The 24,423-nt window shown below is 36.7% G+C and overlaps 2 protein-coding genes across 5 annotated transcripts in view; one reads left to right on the top strand and one right to left on the bottom strand.

The window, feature by feature from the left end:
* lin54 (lin-54 DREAM MuvB core complex component) overlaps positions 1-12,974 on the bottom strand; it is a 13,409-nt gene extending 435 nt beyond the window's left edge. Inside the window, exons 1-14 of one of the 4 annotated variants that reach the window (XM_051910777.1) lie at positions 12,774-12,974; positions 8,570-9,287; positions 7,063-7,180; positions 6,814-6,965; positions 6,524-6,679; positions 6,147-6,354; positions 3,809-3,879; positions 2,961-3,158; positions 2,786-2,877; positions 2,611-2,682; positions 1,265-1,367; positions 1,008-1,145; positions 679-881; positions 1-176 (exon numbers count right to left, since the gene is read on the bottom strand). The exon at positions 1-176 is cut by the window's left edge and continues 435 nt beyond it. In XM_051910777.1, the coding sequence (XP_051766737.1) occupies positions 1-176; positions 679-881; positions 1,008-1,145; positions 1,265-1,367; positions 2,611-2,682; positions 2,786-2,877; positions 2,961-3,158; positions 3,809-3,879; positions 6,147-6,354; positions 6,524-6,679; positions 6,814-6,965; positions 7,063-7,180; positions 8,570-9,262 (2,380 nt within the window). In that variant the 5' untranslated portion in view covers positions 9,263-9,287; positions 12,774-12,974. The other 3 variants (XM_051910776.1, XM_051910779.1, XM_051910778.1) reach the window with 3 other exon arrangements.
* A 1,602-nt stretch (positions 12,975-14,576) lies between these two features.
* On the top strand, positions 14,577-22,641 carry cops4 (COP9 constitutive photomorphogenic homolog subunit 4 (Arabidopsis)). The gene is made up of 10 exons (XM_051910975.1): positions 14,577-14,723; positions 15,508-15,587; positions 15,723-15,874; positions 15,963-16,066; positions 16,164-16,317; positions 19,688-19,838; positions 19,919-20,089; positions 20,197-20,312; positions 22,132-22,216; positions 22,313-22,641. The coding sequence occupies exons 1-10, from the start codon at positions 14,650-14,652 to the stop codon at positions 22,444-22,446; spliced, it is 1,221 nt and encodes a 406-aa protein (XP_051766935.1). The 5' UTR covers positions 14,577-14,649; the 3' UTR covers positions 22,447-22,641.
* Positions 22,642-24,423: the final 1,782 nt, after the last annotated feature.

Here is a 24,423-nt window from a genome sequence, read left to right as displayed (position 1 = left end):
TCTTGGCTTTGCCAGCAAAACTGATGATTCTCCTGAGGCAGCGCCCAAACTCCTCCAGAATGAGGCGCTCTGCCACGGCCTGAGGCTGGTTGGCCAGTTCCGCCTGCTCGGCCTGCTCCAGCAAACAGTCACATGTCGCTTCAGCCACTTCCTTTGTTACGAATGTGTATGGCAACCTAGGGAGGAATTCATTAACATTTAAATTATTTAAGGAAGGCCATTTTCTAACATTTCTAACATTAACTAGACAGCTGCTAGAAGAATGCCAAGCCATTTCTACGTAGGTTGTTGCGAAAGGCCCCGATATACTCACTGCCAAGTTCTTTTTTGTTCTTCGTTTAGGGGTAAAACGAAGTTCGAAATACGTGAGCAGTGATATACTGTAATCGAACAGGGCACGGAAAAGGGGTGCGTTTCCCAAAAGCATCATTATTCAACTATGGTCACAAGTTCCATTGAACTCCATTGGTAACGAAGGAACTTATGAACATAGTTGGCTTTGGGAAAAGCACTGCTTTGCTAAGGCACTGCAAGGAAGTTACTAGAAGGTTTTTAAAGTGTCCTGGGTTGCTGCTAGGGAGTTGCTAAGGTGTTCTGGTGGTTCATTGGACAGATTGAATGACAGCCCAAAAGGTACTGTGGTAATAAAGAGCTGACAAATGAAAAGGAAAGACTTACTTTCCGCCTCCACTAGTGATGGCTGGTGTGGTTCTGGTGAGCAGATCTGAGATCTGTGAGGAAAGCTTGGTTTTGGCTGCAGTTTGCTGCTGGACCCGCACCTCTGCAGCGTCGGCCAGGTGCATCAGCGTCTTCCTCTCAGGACTCTCCTCAAAGTTCTTGCAGCCCATACATTTGCAGATGGACGAACACATGATCTTTGCCTAATGCGAATGGACATCAGAATGTTATCTGGTCCTCAACACAACTGAAAACTACCCACATCTTCTGTATGACAAGGCCTTGGGCACTTTCACAATCTTTGCCCTTTGACCTGTGAAAACACTCACCTCATAACACTCGCAGTAGTTTTTCAGACAGCCAGATTTCTTACAATTGCAGCCTTTGCTGTGTCTCCTGTCCGACTCTCCTTCTTTGCCTTTACCAATCTTGGGCTTAAAAGCTACAGGGTTTCTGTCTAAACACGCCTGGGCAAAAACACATTACATCATACTTCATTTGATTCCTATGCACTTCAAAGCATTACAGCAGAACTGTCCTGATCAGCGAGAGAAAGAAGATCTATAGAAAGGCAGTAATTCGTTACCTTGATGGCCTTCAGTCTTTCACTCTCATGATCAAGGTTGTTGAAGCAGTTAACACAGTTACAGTTATTACAGAACTCCCCATTGGCAAAGCAATCACAATACCTGTGAGACGAGAGACATCAAACTCTTATAGAGTAAACGCAAAATACAATTCATAAAACAATTCAGCAAAACTTCAGAACTTCAGCTGCCCAAGAGTTACACTACAGTTCAAAAGTTTGGGAAAGGTAAAGTCTCTTTTCACAAAGGCTGCCTTGATTTGAGAATAAAATACAGTAAAAACAGATATTTTGAATAGGGATGCACCTATAGGATTTTTTTTGGCTAATATCAATTTAAACAACTACCGGCCGATACAGATATTTGCTCACTTTTTGAACTTTTGTCATAAAAATGACTGTTTTAATCTGTCATTACAGATTACTGCTTTCATCATGTTTTAAATGAGCAAAGTTCAGAAACGCATGCATTAAGATATACTAGCTAGTTTATTGCTGCATCAAATCATTTTCATTGAACATGGATTCATTTAACATTCAACAGGCCAATGCTTTAAGGGAGGCACGAAGAAAGATAAAAAAAAAAAAAAAAAAAACATAAGAAATGACAACCTTAACAGATTTTTCCTATCAAATATTTCTTAACAACATTAACTTATTTAACTTTATTAGAGAACATTACATATTTCATTAATAAATAGAAAGATACTGTACAACTCCATTCCTTTATGCAGTTATATAAAACTATCGGTTTCTTACATCAGCCTTTTTCACGCTTATAGCTGATATGATGGTTTTAAATTGATCAATTTGATTTGTTAAATTTTTTTTTAAAAAGTTCAATATAACATTTAAAATATTTGAAACAGAAATCTTTTGTAATATAAAGAATGTCTTTACTGCCACTTTAGATCAACGTATCACTGCTGAATAAAAGTATTAATTTTTCGAAAAAAAAAAAAAAAAAAAATTACTGACCCCAAACTTTTGAATGGTAGTACATGAAATGCTACAGGCAAAGCTTGAAAAAAATATTTATGTCAATATTTAAACTGCTTGACAGGTAGTGCTTGTGAGCAATAAAATGTAAAATTATATTTGCACCTCTGATAATCCCCACATCCTGTCTGTCAGAATTAACTGTCCTGGCTGGTGAATTTGACAGTATGAGAACTGAATTGCAGGTTTTTAAAAAGGAAGGAAGTTGTTTAAAAAAAAAAAAAAAAAAAATCACACAATTGGATTTGAAAACTATGAAAGCGCTTGCCAAATGTAGCAGCTGAAACAGATTGCACCCTTTATATGGGCCATTTTCAGAGAATGTAAACAAATGCTGAGGAACATACAATTTCAGACACTGTGACCGTGTGCAGTTGCAGGGTTTTCTCGGCCTTGAAGTTGCTTCAGATGTTGATAAACTGTAATAAAGCACATGCAGAATGTAACCAGAGGGTTAATGAAATCTTTTGTTTTATGCAACTGAAATACATGTAATAGCATGGCATGTGGCGCTCGGCTCACCCATTGAGTGAAAGCCTGGCTTGAGTCTGTATGGGAGTGGCTGTTGAGAAGGTGGAGCTGCTGGTCAAAGTCACAAATGCAGGCTGGGGGAGCTGTGAGAATAAGCAAGGTCAGACAATCCAACAAAAACAAGCAACCAAACTCATCCATCCTTCTCCACCACTGACATACGGACCTGCGTAACGTATGGGGCTGGCAACACAGCGTAGCCCATGTTTCCAGAGCCGTGGGCGGGGGCGAGCACAGTGCCAGGCGGCAGGTTGGTGAGGTTAGGCTGGATCTGTGGCAGATGTGTGGCTGGCATGATGAGACGCTGGGGGGTCTGACTGGTGGTCACCACCTGAGCTGCTGACGTCAAGGGTTTGGGTACAACCTGTGCACAAAAAAAAAATATATATAATTCAAGATGATTGAAATGTGACTGATGAGTTACAGATTATTAAAGGGTTCACCCAAAAATGAAACCTTTTGAGGTCCAGAACAGTATTAAAGACATCATTAAAATAGTCCATGTGACTACAGTGGTTCAACCTTAATGTTATGAAGTGACGAGAGTACTTTGTGAGCAAAAAGCAAAACAAAAACAACGACTTTATTCAACGATTTCTTCTCTCCCGTCAGTCTCCTATGCAGTTTACGTAGTGAACACAATACAGCGCTTCCTTGTTTATGTCCGAACACGGCTCAGTATTGGCCGACGCTGTACATGTGAGCACCACGGCGCATGCGTTCACTACGTCAACTGAGTAGGAGACTGACAGGGGAGAGAAGAAATTGTTGTTCAGAAACCCTCGGATTTCATCAAAAATATCTTAATTTGTGTTCCGAAGATAAACAAAGGTCTTACAGGTTTGGAATAACATGAGGGTGAGTAATTAATGACAGAAATTTCATTTTTGGGTGAACTAACCCTTTAAAAGCAAACAGACCACAAGCTGCAAGACCATTCATAAGAATGGTGTCATTGTGTGCTGTATGTGTGCAGAACTGCTGTGGCAAGGAACTAGGCGTTTCACTGTGTACCTGTTTCACGGTCTGTGCTGGGACGATGGGTACAGACATCCGCACCGCAGCATTCATCATCACAGGCTTGGCTTTACAAACAATACAACAGTAAATAAATGTTATTAGATTTTCTTGAATTCCCATATTCATATACAATCCTAGCATTAAAATCATTCTGAAAAATGGAATGCTGCAGTGCACCCACTATAAAAACAATAGCGCATGAAAAGTTAAAAGTTTATCGAAGGACCACTGCCTAAAACAGGAAATATTTAACTGAAAGTTATCAAAGACAGTCAAAGGGGTACAGTTGGGAACCGAAAACCAATTGGTTAAAAAAAAAAAAAAAAAAATACTGAATCTATATCATGAAACAATGTACAGTCAAACCAAAAATTATTCAGACACTAGAAATAATTTTTTATAAAATAAAGCAAAATAAACTGACATATTATACCCAAAAATTCTTCATACAGTGGACTACCAGTAAAATTGATACACATTTGAGACCAAAAATTATTCAGCCACTTTGACCTGACCATGTTTTGCTTAAGTGTTATTTTTTAGTGTTCTGTGGAGAGTATCATCACCTACGACATCCAGGTGTGGTTTAAAAGCTGCACTATGGCTGATAAAAAGGTTCTGGAGAGTCAGGAAGTCAGCACAGAACATTATAAGGACACAGCTTCCCTCACTGACTGATATATATACAGAGCCAGATGCCTGTGTCGTGCAGCACACATAATCACCCAGGAAACAGTCTGTTCACACTGCTGCCTTCTGGGAGGCGCTATAGGTCCATTCGGGTCCGCACCTCTAGAGTTTTTAGTTTTTAACATAAAAGAACTAAACTCTTAATTATTTACGGAACCGAGTAATACATTGGACTAGGGCTGTCACTAACAATTATTAACAATCTCGCACATTATCAATAGACTGTTTATACACATGGGATTGTGCAATATACTGCTTATTTATCTTTTCTTGCGGCTATGTTGAATTTGCTTGTTGTGTGTTACTGGTAACACTTTACAATAAGGTTCATTAGTTAAACATTAGTTAATGTATTAACTAACATGAACTAACCATGAGCAATACATTTGTTACAGTATTTACTAATCTTCGTTAACATTGGTTAATGAAAATACAGTTGTTCATTGTTTGTTCATTTAAGTTCACAGTGCATTAACTAATGTTAACAAGATTTTAATAATGTATTAGTAAATGTTGAAATTAACATTAACAAAGATTAATAAATGCTGTATAAGTGCAGTTCATTATTAGTTCATGTTAATTAATGAACCTTATTGTAAAGTGTTACCATGTTACCTTTACTCAGTGTTCTGTATTATGCTTGTTTGTGTTACTTTTACCACAAGGAGTTGCAGTTTGAATTTTGTTGTACAGCTGTGCAATGACAATAAAAGCATTCAAATTTCTTACTGAATAAAAAAAATACAGTGTGATCAATGTAGTCTAATTCCTTAAATGAAACTAACAACTAACCGTGAGACTTACTGATATGCTCACTGTTCATATTCAAAGTGTATCATACATGATGCAGTTTCACTATAATATTTCATAAAAAAATAAATGAAATGTTACCATTTTTATTGAACAATTAAGGCCAATTGTTGCACTGTTTATGCCACCTCTTCAAAAAAAAAAAAAAAAAGTGAAAAAAAAATATATAGATTTTATCAGCGTTTAATCAATCTTTTAAAAATGTAAACAAACAAAAATATAACTAAATTATAATTCTTTTTTTTTTTTTTACAACAAAACATTGCTTTTTATCAAATATGGTGCGGCACAACAGACAATGTATACTGTATAAATTAAAATGGATGAAAACATCTTGGCTGTATGATATTCTATGATATGATATATATTATGATAAGCTTGAAATATTGATATGATGTATTATAAGCTTTTTTGAAGTGCAATGCAGGTGAAGTGACTATCAGAGCAGCTCAGGAGATGAAGTTCATGCATTCATGTCCTCATACAGTGAGAAGGAAGATGCTGAAAACACCACAAGCATCTCATGTGCTTCAGTATGTGTGTAACAGACAAAGTAAGCTGCGCCGCTCATTCACACAGAGATAAGCAGCCTGACATGCATCTGATGTAGATTTAGGATAATACCAAAAAAATGACTCAACTTTATCATTGATATGGTGGAATTTTTTTTTTTTTTTTTTTTAAATACCGATTAATTACCCAACTGTATTTAGCAATGGAACTGCAGTACTAAATGATTCTTAAATGGAAACAGAATGACTAAGAGAAACCAGAATTGTTAAATTCTTTCATTTCCCAGCCCTACACATGGGTTTGCCTGTGATATACTGACCTGGTTGGATGGAAGGGTTGGTGTTGGTGCTGGCGCCCGTCTGTGCGGTGCTGCTGCCGGTGGTGGCCGTTACCAGCCGCACATAATGGAAGCGACTGCCCGGCACCTGGATCTGCTGCACGTTGGGAGGTGTGGTGAGGGGGATGATGGTCTTAAACTGGGATGTTCCCACCCCTCCCACCGTAACCGTCTGCACTGGCTTTACAGCCTGTACATAAAAACAGCATAAAAATGTAGTTTTGTAGTGTTGTTCTTATACACCAAATTACAATGTAATACAGCATAAAGAGACTGTTATTGAAGGATGGGGCAGTTAAAATGCATTTTTGACAGGACAGCATACTGGTTTGGTTTTTGAGGGCTCTAGATGGGCGTACCTGTGCGGCGGACTGGCTGGTTCCTGCTTTAGCTGGAGAAGTGGCGGCAGACTGTTGAACAGTGAGGATCTGCTGGCCTAGAGCCACATTGAGCGGCAGCGTCACAGACTTCTGGGGTGAGTTTGGAGACTGACTGGCCACCGAAACCACAGTCAGCTACAGACAGAGGAGAAACATGAAGAAGAGGGTGGCATCAGAAACCAGAGTGTGGCCATCATCAAAAAAAAAAACAAAAAAAACAACTGCCACCACAAAAGACAGGTAAATGTAATTGCAATGCCTGTTTTTACTTTTAAAAGATTTGAGACCTTGCTGGGAGACTTGAGAGGCGAGATGGCGACTTTGCTGTTACCAGATGTATTCTGTGGCACAGTGCTGACGGTCTCGCCAATGGCAATGGTGCGTGGAGGTGTCACCGGGGTACTCTGGGTAACAACTCGCCCTGTTGGCAAAAGAAAGGATTGAAATTTAGATTTCTTAATTGTTCTGATAAAACAAGTGCACTTTTGCTCTTGTTATAAATATAGACAGAAGATTACCAGTAACTACAGGAGCCACTGAAGCTGGGCTGGCCAGTCCTTTATTGTTCAGGGCCTTTGTGATGATGAGCTTTGTAATCATTGGTCCAGCCGTAGATACTGGTGGTTTCTTTGTGATCTGTGAGGAGAAACACGATACTTTGAGATTATTTTAGTTGCCTACGATAGACACTGAACAGGAAACAAGATTTTACTTTCATTATTAGGCGTATTATATTCATATTACATTTTTAATAAATAATAATAATAATAATAATAATAAATAAATTTGCTGATTTAAATACAGCATTAAAAATGGCATTTTTCCTTGTAGAAAAAAAGGCATTTCCTTATAGAGAGATAAAAACCATTTAAAAATATGACTATAAATAATATTACATTGTAAATAATAATAATAATAATAATAATAATAATAATAATAATACCTAATTTCAAAAGTACAGTGATAAAAGGCATTTTCCTTAAAAATAAAAACATTTACAAATATGGATTTAAATAATTTAATATACTATCAATAACAACAATAGCTCATGTTAAAAATACAGTAATAAAAAGCATGTATTCATAGGAAAATTTAATTATAATATAAATAAATATTATATTATAATCATTAACAATAAAAATAATTGATAAAAAAAACAATATAAAAAAGGCATTTCCCTTTTAAAAAAACAAACAATTACAAATATGGCTTTAAATGATTATACTAAAGATCATAATAGCTAATTTTAAAATACATTTCCTTATAGATTTTTTGTGTGACATATTATAAATAATAATAATAATAATAATAATAATAATAATAATAATTCAATACAACATAAAAAGGCATTTACAAATGTCTTTAAATAATTATACTATAAATAATGATGATAGCTCATGTAAAAATATATATAAAAAAAAACTACTATAAATAAATATTATTATAAATAACAATAGCAATAACCAATTTTAAAAATATAGTAATAAAAATGGCATTTATAGAAAAAACATTTACAAATATGAAGATTCTTCTATTCCTTCCAAGCTTGAAAGTGTATAACATTTTGGTAACACTTTATTTTAGTGTCCTTATTACTACAGTAACTATACGTAATGTGTAACAACTATAAATTATGCATAATTAAATTAAACTAACCCTAAACCACACCCTAATCCTAACCCTATAGTAAGTACATGTAGTTAATTATTATTAGTCAGTACTTAAAATGTATAAACTACACTGTAACATGGACACTAAAATAACCATTATTTTCACTAAAAGCCAGTCAGCTGTAGCAGTTACAGTTTCTATATTAGTTAATACCTCAGTGTTACATATAATATATAAATCCCATGAAAAACAAGAAACTGTGGCCAAAGTAAAGATCCTTGCAATTAAAGTTTCTCTTTAGGGTCTTAAAATAAAACAGTAAAATCACACCCACCCAACACAGAGTGGTCTGCTGCTTCAGTTATGCAACGTCTACATCCTCAGTGTAATAATGAGAGGTTGATAAACACCCACCTGAAGTGTCTTCAGCTGCTGGGCCTGCAGTGTTGTGGAGGAGCCCATCAGCTGACTGGCTGAGCTCACAGCTATCACAGGCTTCCCTACTGCAGTCACCATTTTGATCTGCGTCGGCTGGGCCTTGGCATCCCCTGCGCCCTGGGTAGTGGCGGGCTTGTTCCAAGTGTGGGGCAGAGCCAACATAATGGGCTGCCCTGTTTTACTGAGGCCAGCAACCAAGAGTTTTTGGCCCTCTGGCTTGAGCACAGCAGAGCCTGGAGGTTTGCCATCTGCAGCAGGGGAACTGGCCACTTTGTTGATGATGAGCTGGTGGTTGGCTGGGACAGTAACACTGGAGATTTTGGGAAGGTTTTGAGTCACCGCAGAACTGGTGGTTTTGGCAGGGGTGGTGGTGGTTGTGGTGGTGCCAGCCATGAGGCCGGAGGGGGCAAGGAGGAGTTGAGTTCCTGTGCTGGTGCTACACTGAGCATCAGTGGAGGTGGAGCTCATCTGCATAGACGTGGTGGCTGGACACAGGCTGACGATTTCAGGCACCTCTGTTTCCATAGGAACCTGCGCTGGCTCTGGTTCAGATTGGGGAGGAGGAAGAGCAAGGTGATCAGCGGGGAGTTCCTCTTCCATCGCGATAGCTTCCGTATCCATAATCTCATCAGGCAGGAGGCTGTTGAGCTCAGGCGACACCACATCCATCGTGTACAAAGATAATGAAAACACACTAGGGGGGGGGGGGGGGAAACAAAAAAAACAATTATTAAATGTATAACGTTCAAATGTTTGGAGGCAGTAAGATCTTTACAGTTTTTGAAAGAAGTCTCTTCTGCTCACCAATGCAGCATTTATTCAACTTAAAAATAAAGTAAAATATTAATTTTATGAACTATCATTACAATTTAAAATAGTTGTTTTCTATTTTACCATTTTAAAATCTGATACATTTAAGGATTATTTGATGAATAGAAAGTTCAAAAGAACTGTATTTTTTTGAAATATTTTGTGACAATGTAAAAGTCTAAAGAATAAAATGAGCGATTTCTTTCTTTCTTTCAAAAAAAAAAAAAAAAAAAAAAAAAAAAAAAAAAAAAAAAAAAAACCAATTCTAACTGACCACAAACTTTCAAGCAGTACTGTAGCTTGTGGAAGCAGCTTGTGCAGGGATTAGGGATGTCAATTTACATGAATTCCCATAATCAATCATAAAATAATGATCAATTAATTGATCTTATTACTCATTTATTCTATTTACTTTTATTGTGGCATTAATCGACTATTGATAAGTTTATTGATTTAATTATTATTGGCAATTAATCGATCGATTAATCATTAGCATCCCTAGTAGGGATCATAAATAGGCTATTATAGTGTTATAGTATAGTGTATATTTTCGATATCGCTAATGAAATATCTGAAATCGTTCCAATCCTCTTTTTCTGCAGTACTGATACACAGATACAGCTGCACATTCTCATTCTCTCTTCTCTCCGACAGCGAATTGACACACACCCGCCTCCTCTCACTCACTCACTCCAGTTGAATATTGCCTATATTGAATGCAGAATAATTCTGAATATTTGGTGAACCACTTGATGGATTCATTGAAGAAGAAAATAAAAAAAAGTGACTGACAAAGTTTCTCACAAATTGAACATAATTATGGCTTTCAAGCAAGTTTCACTCAACACAAAAACAGTATCTATATATTTTAGAGCTGGGTGTAAACAGAAAACTGCACTACAAAAATTTCCATGACTATACAAGACTTCATTAATTCCAATGACTTTTCTGGGTATGGAAAACAAAATTTTAAATATCCCTGAAATCACAGGGTTTGTTGGATGGAGCCATGTTTAACTTTTTGGGGGTGAACTACAACTCATTAAAAAAAAATGAAACTAAAATAGTAATAATCATGCCCCAGGTTTCACAGACAAGGCTTAAGCTAGTCCCAGACTAAAATGCAATGTTTGAGCAGTTTTGTCAGTGCAAAGCAAATTGCACTGACACATCTTAAAATATGTCAGTGCCATTGTTTTGTCTCAAGATGCACACCAGTAGTTTTTTCTCTAAGGCACATTCATAAAAGGTAATTGTAAATATCATAATTGAACTAAGGCCTAATTCTGGCTTAATCTAAGCCCTGTCTGTGAAACCAGACAATAATTTACATTCAGGTCTACGTTTAAAAAAAAAGTGGAAAAAGCCCACTGAATTTCCTAGCACCAAGGCCTTTTTTTTTTTTTTTTTTTGCTGTGCATGTAATAATAAACATTACCACTTCAGCCTTATACACAGTCTAGACAGCATTTATGAAAACTGAAAAGTACTGTAGTGGGAACAACAATGACCAAGTTTGTTAATAATATACACATGGCATTACATTACAATATCCACACATAAAGACTGCAGCACTTTGGAATAAAAAATACATTGTACAAAATATATAGAACAGATCTCATCGTATCAAGTACATCCAGCACTAATAGTTATGTCACACATACTCTGCTACAGTCAGCTGGCGGGCCATTCAAATCCCCATGTTTATTAAACGCTGTACACACTGCGAGCGACGCGACCGGACCGCTCCCATTCCAATCACCCACAGTCTCCACTGTTGACGGCGTTCATCGCGTCGCGTGCAGTGTAGAGGAGCTGTTTATGCTCAGCTGCTATGTGGCTAACTAGCACAGGAGCTAACCAGCAGTTAACGCAGTTACATGTTAAGAACAGCTGTCACAGCTAACATTAACTAGCCATAAAACTGACCATCTGCAAATAATAACAGCAGTTGTCTACTTAAGATATTGTGGTTTAAACAGCCGCACTAAAACAACACTTTTATGCATGCGTTTAATCGGTAAACGTGACATTTACAGCCGTTTTAAAAACCGTGAAACAGCAGCAGGCCTCTTTGTACATGCCTGAGAATAACAATCCATGTTTAATCCTTTACCTCAACTGTTAATTCAGTGAAAGACTGTCAGTTTCACATCAGATGGAGTTTGTTGATATTCGACGCGCCTGCTTTCCTGTCTATTCTGTTGCCATGGAAATATCGATATTTACAAGACATAGTGCGCAGCATGAGAGTTACTGTAGACTGGGACGTTTGCCTCTTGAATTGAGTCCTGTTATAGGGAGTTTAACACGCGCTGCTTGTCTATTTCAGGCCGGGTTGGATTTCGAAAGATCCGCCATTTTCATCTCGTCATCAGTTCGGACACGAGAAACAGGAGAAGAAAAAACAACAACAACTTGATTTAATGTTTTGTCAGAGTTAGAGCACAAAAGAGGAATGAAGTTTATCGTTTTGAGAATTAAAACTATTAATATGTCATTATTCGATTCAAACCCGCATAACTCGTCCTTCACTGGGGGAAAAAAGAGATGTTTATCAGAATGACAGCCTCACCATTCACTATCATTGCATATTTGTCATACAGTGAAAATGAATGGCGATTGAAGCTGTCATTCTGCCTGGACAAAGAAAATGAAAGCCATACAGGTTTTGAACAACAGGAGTAAAAATAGTTTATTTCAATTTTCTTTTCATCTTTGTGCTCTGTTATGATTTTGATTAAAAGGAATTAATGCAAATACTATGTGAAATAAAAATGTAATATTAAAGTTTGTCCCACAAACAAAAGCCACTCAATTACTCTCTCAGTCTTAATGTCAAAGAGATTTATATAAGAAGAGAGCTTAGAAAATTGAAATAATTAAAATACTTATATTTCCTTCCATTTTTTTAATCACTGCACACTGTGCAAACATAAAACAAATGTCCTAAGCGCAAACTTTTATAACCAAAATACTGTTCACTGTTTATAACAAAGAACAGGTCACTCTGCCACTATATATATAACGTTAGTGTTAATAATATTGTGAACCAGTGACTAAATGTATCCATAAGATGACAGGCGCGTCGGGCCAGCAGCTCGCTGTCATTCACTGGCAGGTATAGTAGCCTCAGGTGCTAACCAGTTAGCCACTATTAACTCCTGCAACACTTCAATCCCTGCAGTAACCTTTGGCTATATTTGGTTGATGATGCTGAAGATCAGCAAACATTAACAGCGATCATTTGTGGTCACAGCTGGGTGTGTGACGTACTCTGGAACGAGCGCGGACGGACATCAGCTGACACTACACTGTTAGCAGCTCGGCTAACTAGCTGAGATCATATTGCCCCTCGCTGAACACCCACCCGAGCTTAAAGCACTTCTTACACTTGTTCGAGATGAGTGTCGAAACGCTTTTCTGAAATCCTCAACGGTTTCCACTTGATCACGCACTGTTAAATCCAACTCGGTGCTGCATCGTGTCGATCATCCGCTCTCAGACGAAGACGATTGTTTAAAATACCGCGCCGAGCGCCATTTCACCTCTAACATCCCATAATCAAGCCACGCCTTCATAGGAAGCAACAAATGACGTCACGCAACAACTTCCGTCCGTGCAGAGGAGACATTTGCACATCTGTTTTATGATTGCCCTACATCCAAACAATTTTGGTCTGGCCTTGGTTCCTACATATTCGATTCTGCCAATGTTACTCATTCTTTCAGTCTAAAAGACATTATTTTTTATTATATTGATGATAAAAATAGACCCCTGGAGTACCTTTTTAATTTCTTTATTTTATATGGCAAATTCTTCGTCCATCCTATCCCTATTTTGAAACTGAATTAACCTCACTTCTTAAATCTCTTTGTTATATAAATAATAAAAAAATCCCTAAGATTTATTAAATATTATGAAGAAATATTAAAAGAAAATACATGTATTTAAAAGCTTTCCCTGTATATTAATGTCTGTATGTTACTGTATCAAAACAGTTGTAGTGTATGCATTTTTGTCATGTCTCTGTGTTATGTCATCTTTTGTTTTTCATTGTTTTAGTATAATCCTTGTTTTCTTTCTTTGTTTGTTTTTATTTTATGTATTTGTATGTAATTCCTTGACAATGTTCTTACGTTATTGAGCATTAATTAAAAAAAAAAAAAGTATTCTACCTATAAACGTAGAAAGTTGAATGGATTGTGGTAAAAAATTAGTATAAATATATATATATATATATATAGGCTATATTTATCATCATGTCAGGCTAATTCCTATGTGTATTTTAATTCTGAATCAAACTTTAGAGTTATTATTCGAGTAAATTACACAAATAGCCCACTTAACATAAGATATCAATCAGTTAAGATATGACATCACTTACAATGTAGCTTTTACATAAAGTAATAAATATACAGTAAACAATAAATGTGTGTAAGGATGAAGAGTGCAACAGAAATACTGATGTATCCTTTTGTATACTATTTAAAAAAAACAATGGCAATGACAAATGATCAGAAAGTGACTAATTTCACCATATGTTAACATTTATTTTGATTTAATTATATTTGTGTAAATAAAAATATAGTATCACATGTTGTTGCCATAAAAAATTAGATTGTTTACTTATAGTTCCACTAAATCCACTAAATCAAACTCATTATATTATATTATATTGCAGTTTCCCTTCTCTGCAGCCACTTGCACTTTGGCACTGGTCTTTATGTTTGTTACTATTCATTATTAGATGTGAAATGGATCAGACTATATGGTTTATAGTATATCATTTAGTAACTGTTTCAGACAGAATATTACAGAACAGTAGTCTAGTCTAGTCTAATGCACAAGAGAGTAATGACCAGATGTCTGAAACTGAAGATAGTCTGGCACTAAAGAGCAGTCATGTTGAGACTTCTGAGGAAGATTTTTACGAAATGCAATGGTGTCATCAAGTGTAATAGGATCCTTAGGTTGGCTGAAAGTCTGGGTGGTAAAGGTATAGGTTGAAAACCGCCGTTCTATACAACTGAATAAAAGATATAAACGCGGAAATAAAAACTTCAAATTTACATGAAATTTAAATTCGGTTAACAAATTCATAACATTCAATAAAATAAATAAATAAATAAATACCCTGATGCCCTCTAGTGGTCAGTGTGTGATGTGCAGTTTCCCCCCGGGCGTGATTGAGTGGCGCCCTCTGGTGGTCCGCTGCATGTGTTGTTGTTTGAGTGACAAGGAAAATGGCGTCCGGCGTGAGGCAGGAGCTCGCACAGCTGATGAACTCAAGTGGGTCTCATAAAGATCTAGCTGGGAAGTATGTAATTTCAAGTCATTTACAAGTATTGGTACTTACTGTATGTCTATTGCATGGATGTATTATTCTGTAGGTTTTTCCCATAGTATGAAAGATGTGATGCTGCAGATGATATGACTACAGGCTAACATTAGCTAGCGTGAGGATATGCACAGATGATACCTGTCAACATGCCTAGATTTGTTTGATAAAAATCGAAATAAGTTATAATAAGTTGTTAATAGTTTGTAGTAGTTAGAATCATTTATAAATAGTCGTATGATAATGTATTTAAGATTTAATGGTAAATTTTGCAAGGGCTGGCCGCTGGAGTTATGGCAATAAGTTAACTTAAAAACCACTTATTTCCTAAATTAAAGACCTCATGAAATCAAAATTGGAGGCTTTTAGTCTACGTCTTTTAGGTTTAAGGTAATTCATATTGTGTGCACCTAAAGGTTGACAAAATGGTATTTCATCAGACAGGTGCAAAATTGTAAGGTCTTTCTTTTCTGGTAAAAATGACCAAAAATACTGGTGACTAATCTTGCATTCAGAGGCATATCTAAATTTTTGTCCAATCAAATGTTCTAGAATGAGCATGCCCCGCCCCCAACACCACCCACCTCTGACTAGCAAAATAACAGTAACAAAGCAGCAACCAATTTTTTTTAATATTGTTATCCAACTTAAGATTGTATAAGCAAATATATGGTTGTGCTCTCTTGCAAAAAAATTCAAGTAATTGTCTAATGAATAGACTAATCAATGTGTTTCCAAAAATTGTGTACTGTTCATCTGACAGATACCGTCAAATATTAGAAAAAGCTCTTCAGTTTACTGATGCAGAACAACTTGAGGCACTGAAAGCATTTGTTGAAGCGAGTAAGTACACTATTATTCAAGTACACTAATCTGATAATATAAATCGAATAGAATCAGCTTAAATTGTTTTGTATGGGATTGCTCTCTTTACATTGTTTAAACTGATAAGCACCCCTATTTTGCACACTTGCACAGTGGTCAATGAGAACGTCAGCCTGGTCATATCCAGACAGCTGTTGACAGACTTTTGCTCACACCTTCCAAACCTACCAGACGGCACTGCAAAAGCTGTGTGCCACTTCACCCTGGAGAAGATTCAGCCCAGAGTAATCTCATTTGAAGAACAGGTAGGCCCCTATGTGTCATGAAAAATATTCTCAACTCAGTGCTCTCAACCATATGGATCATATTTAAGCAAATCTCATGCACTTGCAGGTAGCTTCGATCAGACAACATCTAGCCACAATTTATGAGAAAGAGGAGGACTGGAGGAATGCCGCCCAGGTTCTTGTGGGTATCCCGTTGGAGACGGGTCAAAAGTAAGCCCACTTTTCTCAACTTGTTTTCATTTGGATGCCACCCAAATCTGCTAATGGTGTATTTATGTTATTCTTATCTTTTTTTCTGATTCTATAGACAGTACAATGTGGACTACAAATTGGACACTTACCTCAAAATCGCTCGTCTGTATTTAGAGGACGACGACCCAGTTCAGGCCGAGGCCTACATCAATCGAGCATCTTTACTTCAGAACGAATCCACCAATGAACAGCTGCAGATTCACTACAAGGTGCACCAAATATTTATTTCAAGCTTTGTACACACACAAACACACACACACACACACACACACATACAGTATCAGTCAAAAGTTTGGACACATTGAAATTTTTTTTAATGTTTTTGAAAAAACTGAAATTTCAATTACTCCAGTCTTCAGAAATCATTCTAATATGATTATGTATTATCAATGTTAGAAACAGTTGTGCTGCTTAATATTTTTTATAACCTGTGATACTTTTTTCAGGATTCTTTTATGAATATAAAGTTAAAATAAAAAGAACAGCATTTATATAAAACACAAATCTTTTGTAATAATATACACTCTACTGTTTAAAAGTTTGGGGTCAATTTTTGTTTTACTTTTTTGAAAAAAATTAATACTTTTATTCAATAAGGATGTGTTAAATTGATAAATATGGATAGCAAAGGCTTATGTTGTAGTAAAGATTTCTATTTTGAATAAATTCTTTTTAACTTTTAATTCGTCATAGAATCCTGGAAAGAGTATCACAGGTTTAAATGAATGAATGAATGAATTAATTAATTAATTAAGCAGCACAACTGTTTCCAACATTGATAATAACCGACTATCAAATCAGCATACTAGTATGATTTCTGAAGTATCATGTATAATTGAAGACTGGAGTAGTGGCTGATGAAAATTGATGACATCTCAGAAGTAAATTATATATTAAAGTATATTAAAATAGAAAAACATTATTTTAAATTGTAATAATATTTTACAATATTACTATTTTTTTTCTGTATTTTTGATCAAATAAATGCAGGCTTGATGAGCATAAGAGACTTCAAAAACATCAAAAAAATTGTAATGTGTCCAAACTTTTGATCGGTACTGTAAGGGCTGTGTTAATTTTGTGACAGATTTTTTTTTTCAGCTTAATGCGTTAAAAATATTTAACGCAATGAACACAGCATCCGTTTTTTTTCTGTCATCCTTTGGCTGCGCTACAGTATGATCACGCTATCATTCATTCAAGTGCTATTACAACATTCAAGTGTGATAAGATGCAAAAAAAGAACTCACATCTGTATATGAACAAGAACCTGAAATACGTGCACAAGCCTGCTGTCATTAATGTTAATCAAAGAACAAAAGACAAAGAGAAAATCACTCACTGCTCTTGACTGAATAACTTTTGTTGCTTTAATCAGGATGAATCTATATTCAATTTATAATTTATGCAGTGAAGACTGTTCAGTGTTTGATTATTCAGTTTCTGTATATATACCTGAAAATCTTAAAGCACTGTTTACAAGGTTACATGAGTCAAAAACAATGAAAACAATAAATGTTTTTGTTAAAGATGCACTGATCGACTGGCCAGGGACTGGAATCGGATGATTTTCCGTATAATTGGCCCAGATCGGTGACCGGCTGGTCAGTTTCACGTCTTTCCGATTTAGAGCCAGTCCGTTTTTTTTTTTGTTTTTTTTTTACCATCGTCGCAGACAGTAACATCACAGCCATGCTCGCAATCACGGCCGCATGTAAACATGTTGTTGGCTTGAATGTTTCTCACTGTGAGTGAAGAAGACACAATTCTAATTTCAAATATTATTTAGGATGGATAGTATGTGAATTGGGACGCAGCAACAAAGATGCCAGCTTTGCATTCTCACTCTCTCTTCTCTCTGATGACGAAATGACACACACACCCGCCTCCTCTCACTCCCTTGTCTCATTCACTCCAGTTGAATTGTATTGCATACCCGCAGGTTTCGATCTATGTAAGCTGCGTGCACATAAAGCAGTACCAAAGTCGCAAGTACCAAAATGAGTGGTTTACTGCGCTTAAACCGTCAGATACACGCAAATTTATGTCAAAATGCCCGTCTTGGTGAGTATATAATAAAAAATAAAAAAAATCAGTTTTGAAATCTAATTAGTTGAAAAAGAGAACGCAAGTTGTGTAACAGTATATTGGGTGCATAAACTCTAAAAGTAACGGCAGTCTAATATTCCTGCTGCTGTCTGTCATGTTAATCAAAGAACAAAAGACAAAGAAAATCACCCTCTGCTCCTGACTGAGTAAGGCCGGTTTCACACCGCAAGCGTGAGCATCGCGTTAGCATCGCGTTAGCAGCGCATGAGCATGAACTGCAGCTGCAGAGACGCGCAAGTATTCACACTGGAAGCGTTTGTACAGCGTCACAGCAGCGGCTCCAAGCTGCATATAAAGTGAGCATTTCTTTACACAGACAACTATAAATTTGTTTTTATAAGTTGGTCATTTATAAACTTCATAGTCTTGAAAGTTTGTTAACGTGGGGAGGTGTACAACACTCGCATATAAACGTAAAACAAATAAAAATAAATAAATAAAAGCCTTGTGTTATCCATTGCTGCACACAAATGAGATAAGCTTTGTGTTTTACATCATCTGCCGTGTGCACATGTTTAGAAGACAGCAAACTTGGCGAAAAAAGTTAGCAAACTCGGGTTTGATTTGGGTATGCTAGAGCCTATATAGCTGTCTGTGTAGTAACTAAAATAATGTTTATATATCATGTTTTCTGGCTAGTTTACTTTAGGTTTTTATAATACACCATACTTTAACTCAAACTGAATAATTAAAAACAAGTTTAAATGAATAAATCTTCTATAAATATTTTTAATATTAATTTTCTTTCCTGACATACTCCAATTCTTGTTAAAACACACTAGATATGCTTATTCTGTGCATTTTGAGCACTTTTTGTGTGAAATCATATTTATTTTAGATATCAAAAGTGTACTTTCACTTTAATTGAGCGTTAGCAGCATCTGTTAACATGGGCACCGAAAAAAATACGTGCTGCTTACGCTCTGCTGACGCGTTGCGGTGTGAAACCGGCCTAATGCAGAGCAGAAGCAGCAGTGCCGCGATCATTTCGGCGCTGGGTCTATTTTTGCTGCGCTGCTATGTTATATTTTTTTAAAAAGCCTATTAAATGTTAAAATTGATAGCTTTCAATTATACTGTAAAGTTAAATGGCTATATTTAATGGATAAAATTGAGGAAAAAAATCCATATTTATTTATCTTTAAATAAATCGGCATTTATTAATTTTAGTTAATGTTAATTTCAACATTTACTAATACATTATTAAAATCAAAAGTTGCATTTAACATTATTATATTGATAAATTTATATAGTTACTGGATTTCACTGTAATGTATTTGGAAATAATGGCTGCTTGGTTTAAATCATTTTTCAATAAACAACAACAACAAAATGCTGAGATACATTAGGTCAACCTTCCCAATATAAAGTATCCAAGATGTAAGATTATGTACTTGACAGTGTGTGATTTTGTAATATTTGGCTGTTTTATGGTTATTGTGAAACTATATTTTCCATCATGTTTTGCAGGTATGCTATGCCAGAGTTCTGGATTATCGGAGGAAGTTCATTGAGGCAGCTCAGCGCTACAATGAGCTTTCTTACAAATCCATCGTCCATGAGACTGAGCGTCTGGAGGCCTTGAAGCATGCGCTTCACTGCACTATACTGGCCTCTGCAGGTACTATTAATGTATTACATCACTAATGCTAAGCTACTGCTCATTTCAATCTAATCAGTTCTTCTTAATGTGTCCATAAGGTCAGCAGCGCTCTCGTATGTTGGCTACACTCTTCAAGGATGAGCGCTGTCAGCAACTTGCTGCCTACGGCATCCTGGAAAAAATGTACCTGGATCGAATCATTCGGGGAAACCAGCTGCAAGAGTTTGCTGCCATGCTGATGCCACATCAGAAAGCCACCACAGCTGATGGTATTATATATTATTAGGAATCTGAATGATTATTGCTTTAGTACTGCAATTCATTTGTGATCTTTTCTAGACAAAGGCAATGACTAATACTTGTCTAATGCTTTCAGGTTCAAGCATCCTGGACCGAGCAGTCATTGAGCACAACCTGCTGTCTGCTAGCAAACTGTACAATAATATAACGTTTGAAGAGTTAGGAGCACTTTTGGAGATTCCTCCTGCAAAGGTACAGCTGTGTTGACTGACTTTGTTAGGAAATTTCTGAAAGTATATGTTCAAAACATATATACTGTTCAAAGCATATATATATATATATATATATATATATGTATATACAGTTGTGGTCAGAATTATTGGCACCCTTGGTAAATATGATCAAAGATGACTGTAAAAATAAATCTGCATTGTTTATCCTTTTGATCTTTAATTCATAAAATTAGCAAAAATCTAACCTTTCATTGAAGGAAAAGAATTGGAAGTGGGGGAAAATCACATTATGAAATAAATGTTTTTCTCCAAAACACGTTGGCCACAATTATTGGCACCCTTTTATTCAATACTTTTTGCAACCTCCTTTTGCCAAGATAACAGCTCTGAGTCTTCTTCTATAATGCCTGATGAGTTTGGAGAACACCTGACAGGAGATCAGAGATCATTCCTTCATGCAGAATCTCTCCAGATCCTTCTGATTCCCAGCTCCATGTTGGTGGTGCTTCTCTTCAGTTCACTCCACTCATTTTCTTTAGGGTTCAGGTCAGGGGACTGGGACGACCATGGCAGAAGCTTCATTTTGTGCTCATTGACACATTTTTTTGTTGGTTTTTATGCTTGTTTTGGATCATTGTCCTGATGGAAGATTCTAGCAGAAGTGGTCAGGTTTTGATTTTTTATCTGTTGGTATTTGATAGAATCCATGATACCATGTATCTGAACAAGATGTCCAGGACCTCCAGCAGAAAAATAGGCCCACAACATTAAAGATCCAGCAGTATATTTAACCTTGGGCATGGGGTACTTTTTATCCATGTGTGCACCAAACCCATCTGGTGGGTTTGCTGCCAAAAAGCTCTTTTTTTTTTTTTAGTTTCATCTGACCATAGAAGCCGGTCCCGTGTGAAGTTCCAGTCTTGTCTGACAACTGAATATGCTGGAGATTGTTTCTGGATGAGAGCAGAGGATTTTTCTTGAAACCCTCCCGAACAATTTGTGGGGATGTACGTGCTGTTTGATAATTTTCTTTAGGCTTTCTGAGACTCAAGACTCAACTAATCTCTGCAATTCTCCAGCTGTGATCCTTGGAGAGTCTTTAGCCACTCAAACTTTCCTCCTTACTGTGCATTAGGACGATATAGACACACGTCCTCTTCCAGGCAGATTTGTAACATCTTTACTTGATTGGAACTTTTTAATTGTTGCCCTGATAGTGGAAATGGGGATTTTCAATGCTTTAGCTATTTTCTTACAGCCATTTTCCAATCTTTTGCTGCACGTCAGAACTATATTCTTTGGTTTTACTCATTGTGATGAATGATTACAGGAATTTAGCCTTTGTGTTTCTTCATGTTTATACTCCTGTGGAACAGGAAGTCATGGCTGGACAATTTCATGTTCATGATCACCCTGGTGTGCTAAAATTTTTTTTTAAATATGAATGGGAATAAATACAGAGATAATTTACTTATAAAAATTCTAGGGGTGACAATAATTGTGGCCAACGTGTTTTGGAGAAAAACATTTATTTCATGATGTGATTTCCCCCCCACTTTCAATCCACTTTCAATTCTTTTCCTTCGATGAAAGGTTAGATTTTTGCTAATTTTATGAATTAAAGATCAAAAGAATAAACAATGCAGATTTATTTTTACAGTCATTTTTGATCATATTTACCAAGGGTACCAATAATTCTGACCACAACCATGTGTATATATATATATATATATATATATATATAATATGAGAGAGAGAGAGAGAGAGAGAAAGAATCCAAAGCTTTAATAATATTCTATGGATTTCATGATGTTATAAATATCTTTGTCTTTTCACAGGCAGAAAAGATAGCATCACAAATGATTACTGAGGGTCGCATGAATGGATTCATTGACCAGATAGATGGCATTGTCCATTTTGAAAGTAAGTTTGTTTTTGACTGAATATGTTGGATGAAGACTGTATAGCCAGAGTAAAATTTAAGAGGCTTACAAATATGACATCTCTTATTTCCAACAGCACGAGAGCCTTTGCCTACCTGGGACAAGCAGATTCAGTCACTGTGCTTCCAGGTGAACAACCTTCTGGAGAAAATCAGTCAGGCAGCACCGGAGTGGACGGCACAAGCCATCGAGGCGCAGATGACACAATAAACCTCAGTGATACTCTTTTGTCTACAACACTTTGCTTTCTCGCCTCTCATTGGTTAAAACTGAAAAGACTTCCATTGAATTTAATTTAACCTGGCAATATGTTCTGTTAATCTGGACCTTTCTGCTTGTGAGGCTAATATTTTCATAGTTATGGTCTGTGATTATCTTAATGACTAATAAATGTTGTGAAAATTTCTTTGTCTCAACAATGTTGTCTCCATTTTGCTTCATAGATTTGCTGCTATCAACAACCATTAATCAAAATGCCCCCCAAAGCAAAATGTTTGATTTCAGTGACAAAAGATAAAATCACTATATAGTGAAATACTACAAACCATGTGAATAGAGTAGCGATTTATTTCACATTAAGGTCACTTCTCATAGGCCTCAAGTCTAATGAAAGTTAGCAAAAAAGTGCCTCTTACTAGACCAGTGATTCTGAGAGCAGAGAAAAACAGTGCTTAATGAGGAAAAAAATAAAATGCATCTTGCCATTAGCTTAATTATCAAAATGCAAATGGTTTTCATTGACAAAAAAAAGGTTTAATGTACAGTTAAAATATATCGCAGAGCAATTCAAGATGAGCATTTGTGGTTAAAAAGTATATGCTTTTTTTTTTTTTTTTAGAAAATGAATGATCGTTTCGCTAGACAAGACCGTTATTCCTCGGCTGGGGTCATGTAGAGCCCTTTGAAGCTGCACTGAAACTGCAATTTGGATCTTCCACCCATTGTACACCACTGAAGTCCACTATATGGAGAAAAATCCTGGAATATTTTCCTCAAAAACATTAATATCTTTAAGGTCTGAAGAAAGAAAACACATGAACATCTTGGATGACACGGGGGTGGGTAAATTATCAGGAAATTTTAATTCTGAAGTGAACTAATCCTTTAAGGAGTGAGACATGGAAGGTGGGGTGAATTCTGTAATGTGAGGGAAACTAACTCATAGGTGACGGGATTGACTTGACGGACAACAGGGAAGGGACAAATGTATCTGGGACTAGGCTTCTTGCTGGACAGGTGCTGCTTGATGTCCCGTGTGGAGAGCTATTGGAAAGGAGTGATAACAGTTGCAGGCTGACGGAGGGAGTTTTGGGCGTACTCTGCCCAGGCGAGGAATTTCCAGGAGTTTTGATGGCCGTGGCACAACGTTCTCAAGAAATGTCTCCTAAATTTTCCTCTCCGCCTGCTCGTTCATCTGAGGATGGTATTCAGAGGACAGGAAATCTTGAAATCAAAACGTGTAAAGAATAAGCCCATTTAGCCTGGTGGTGATTCAGTCTTTTAGCCTCACAGAGGTATTCTAGGTTCTGATGGTTAGTTAGCACTGTGAAATGATGACAGTCTCTCTCCAGCCAATGCCTACATTCCTCCATGGCCAGTTTGATGGCAAGATGGTTGCCAATGTCATAATTACATTCCGCCGGGATGAGCTTTCTGGAGAAGAAGGCACATGGATTGAGTCGTGATGGTTGTTTTCCCCTGCTGCTGTGATAGGACCACTTCTACCCTGGTTGTAGATGCATCTACTTCCACTACAAATGGTTTCTCAGGGTCAGGATGAATAAGGAGAGTGGTGCTCTAATGAAAGCATCCTCAAGTTTCTGCATGGCTCGTTTGGCCTCTGGGGTCCAGGACAGAGACTTGGACCTGCCTTTCAGGCGATTTGTGAGTGGAGAGGTAATGGAGATTAAATTTTTGATGAAGCGTCGGTAGAAATTGGCAAATCTCAGGAATCACTGTAGTTCCTTTACTGTGGTGGGAATGGGCCAGGTATGTACTGCATCCACTTTCCCCTCGTCCATTTGGATGCCGTTTTCACAGATGTTATATTCTAGAAACTGAACTGAAGACTGATGGAAAGTACGCTTCTTGGCTTTCAGGAGGAGCTGGAACTCACATAGGCATTGAAGAACCTCTGAAATGTGCTGGCAATGTGCGGCCATGGCCCGAGAGTACACCAGAATGTCA

Source organism: Ctenopharyngodon idella, chromosome 10 (assembly GCF_019924925.1).
Source record: "Ctenopharyngodon idella isolate HZGC_01 chromosome 10, HZGC01, whole genome shotgun sequence".
NCBI classification, from domain to species: domain Eukaryota; kingdom Metazoa; phylum Chordata; class Actinopteri; order Cypriniformes; family Xenocyprididae; genus Ctenopharyngodon; species Ctenopharyngodon idella.
This window is presented reverse-complemented; position numbering and strand designations above follow the sequence as displayed.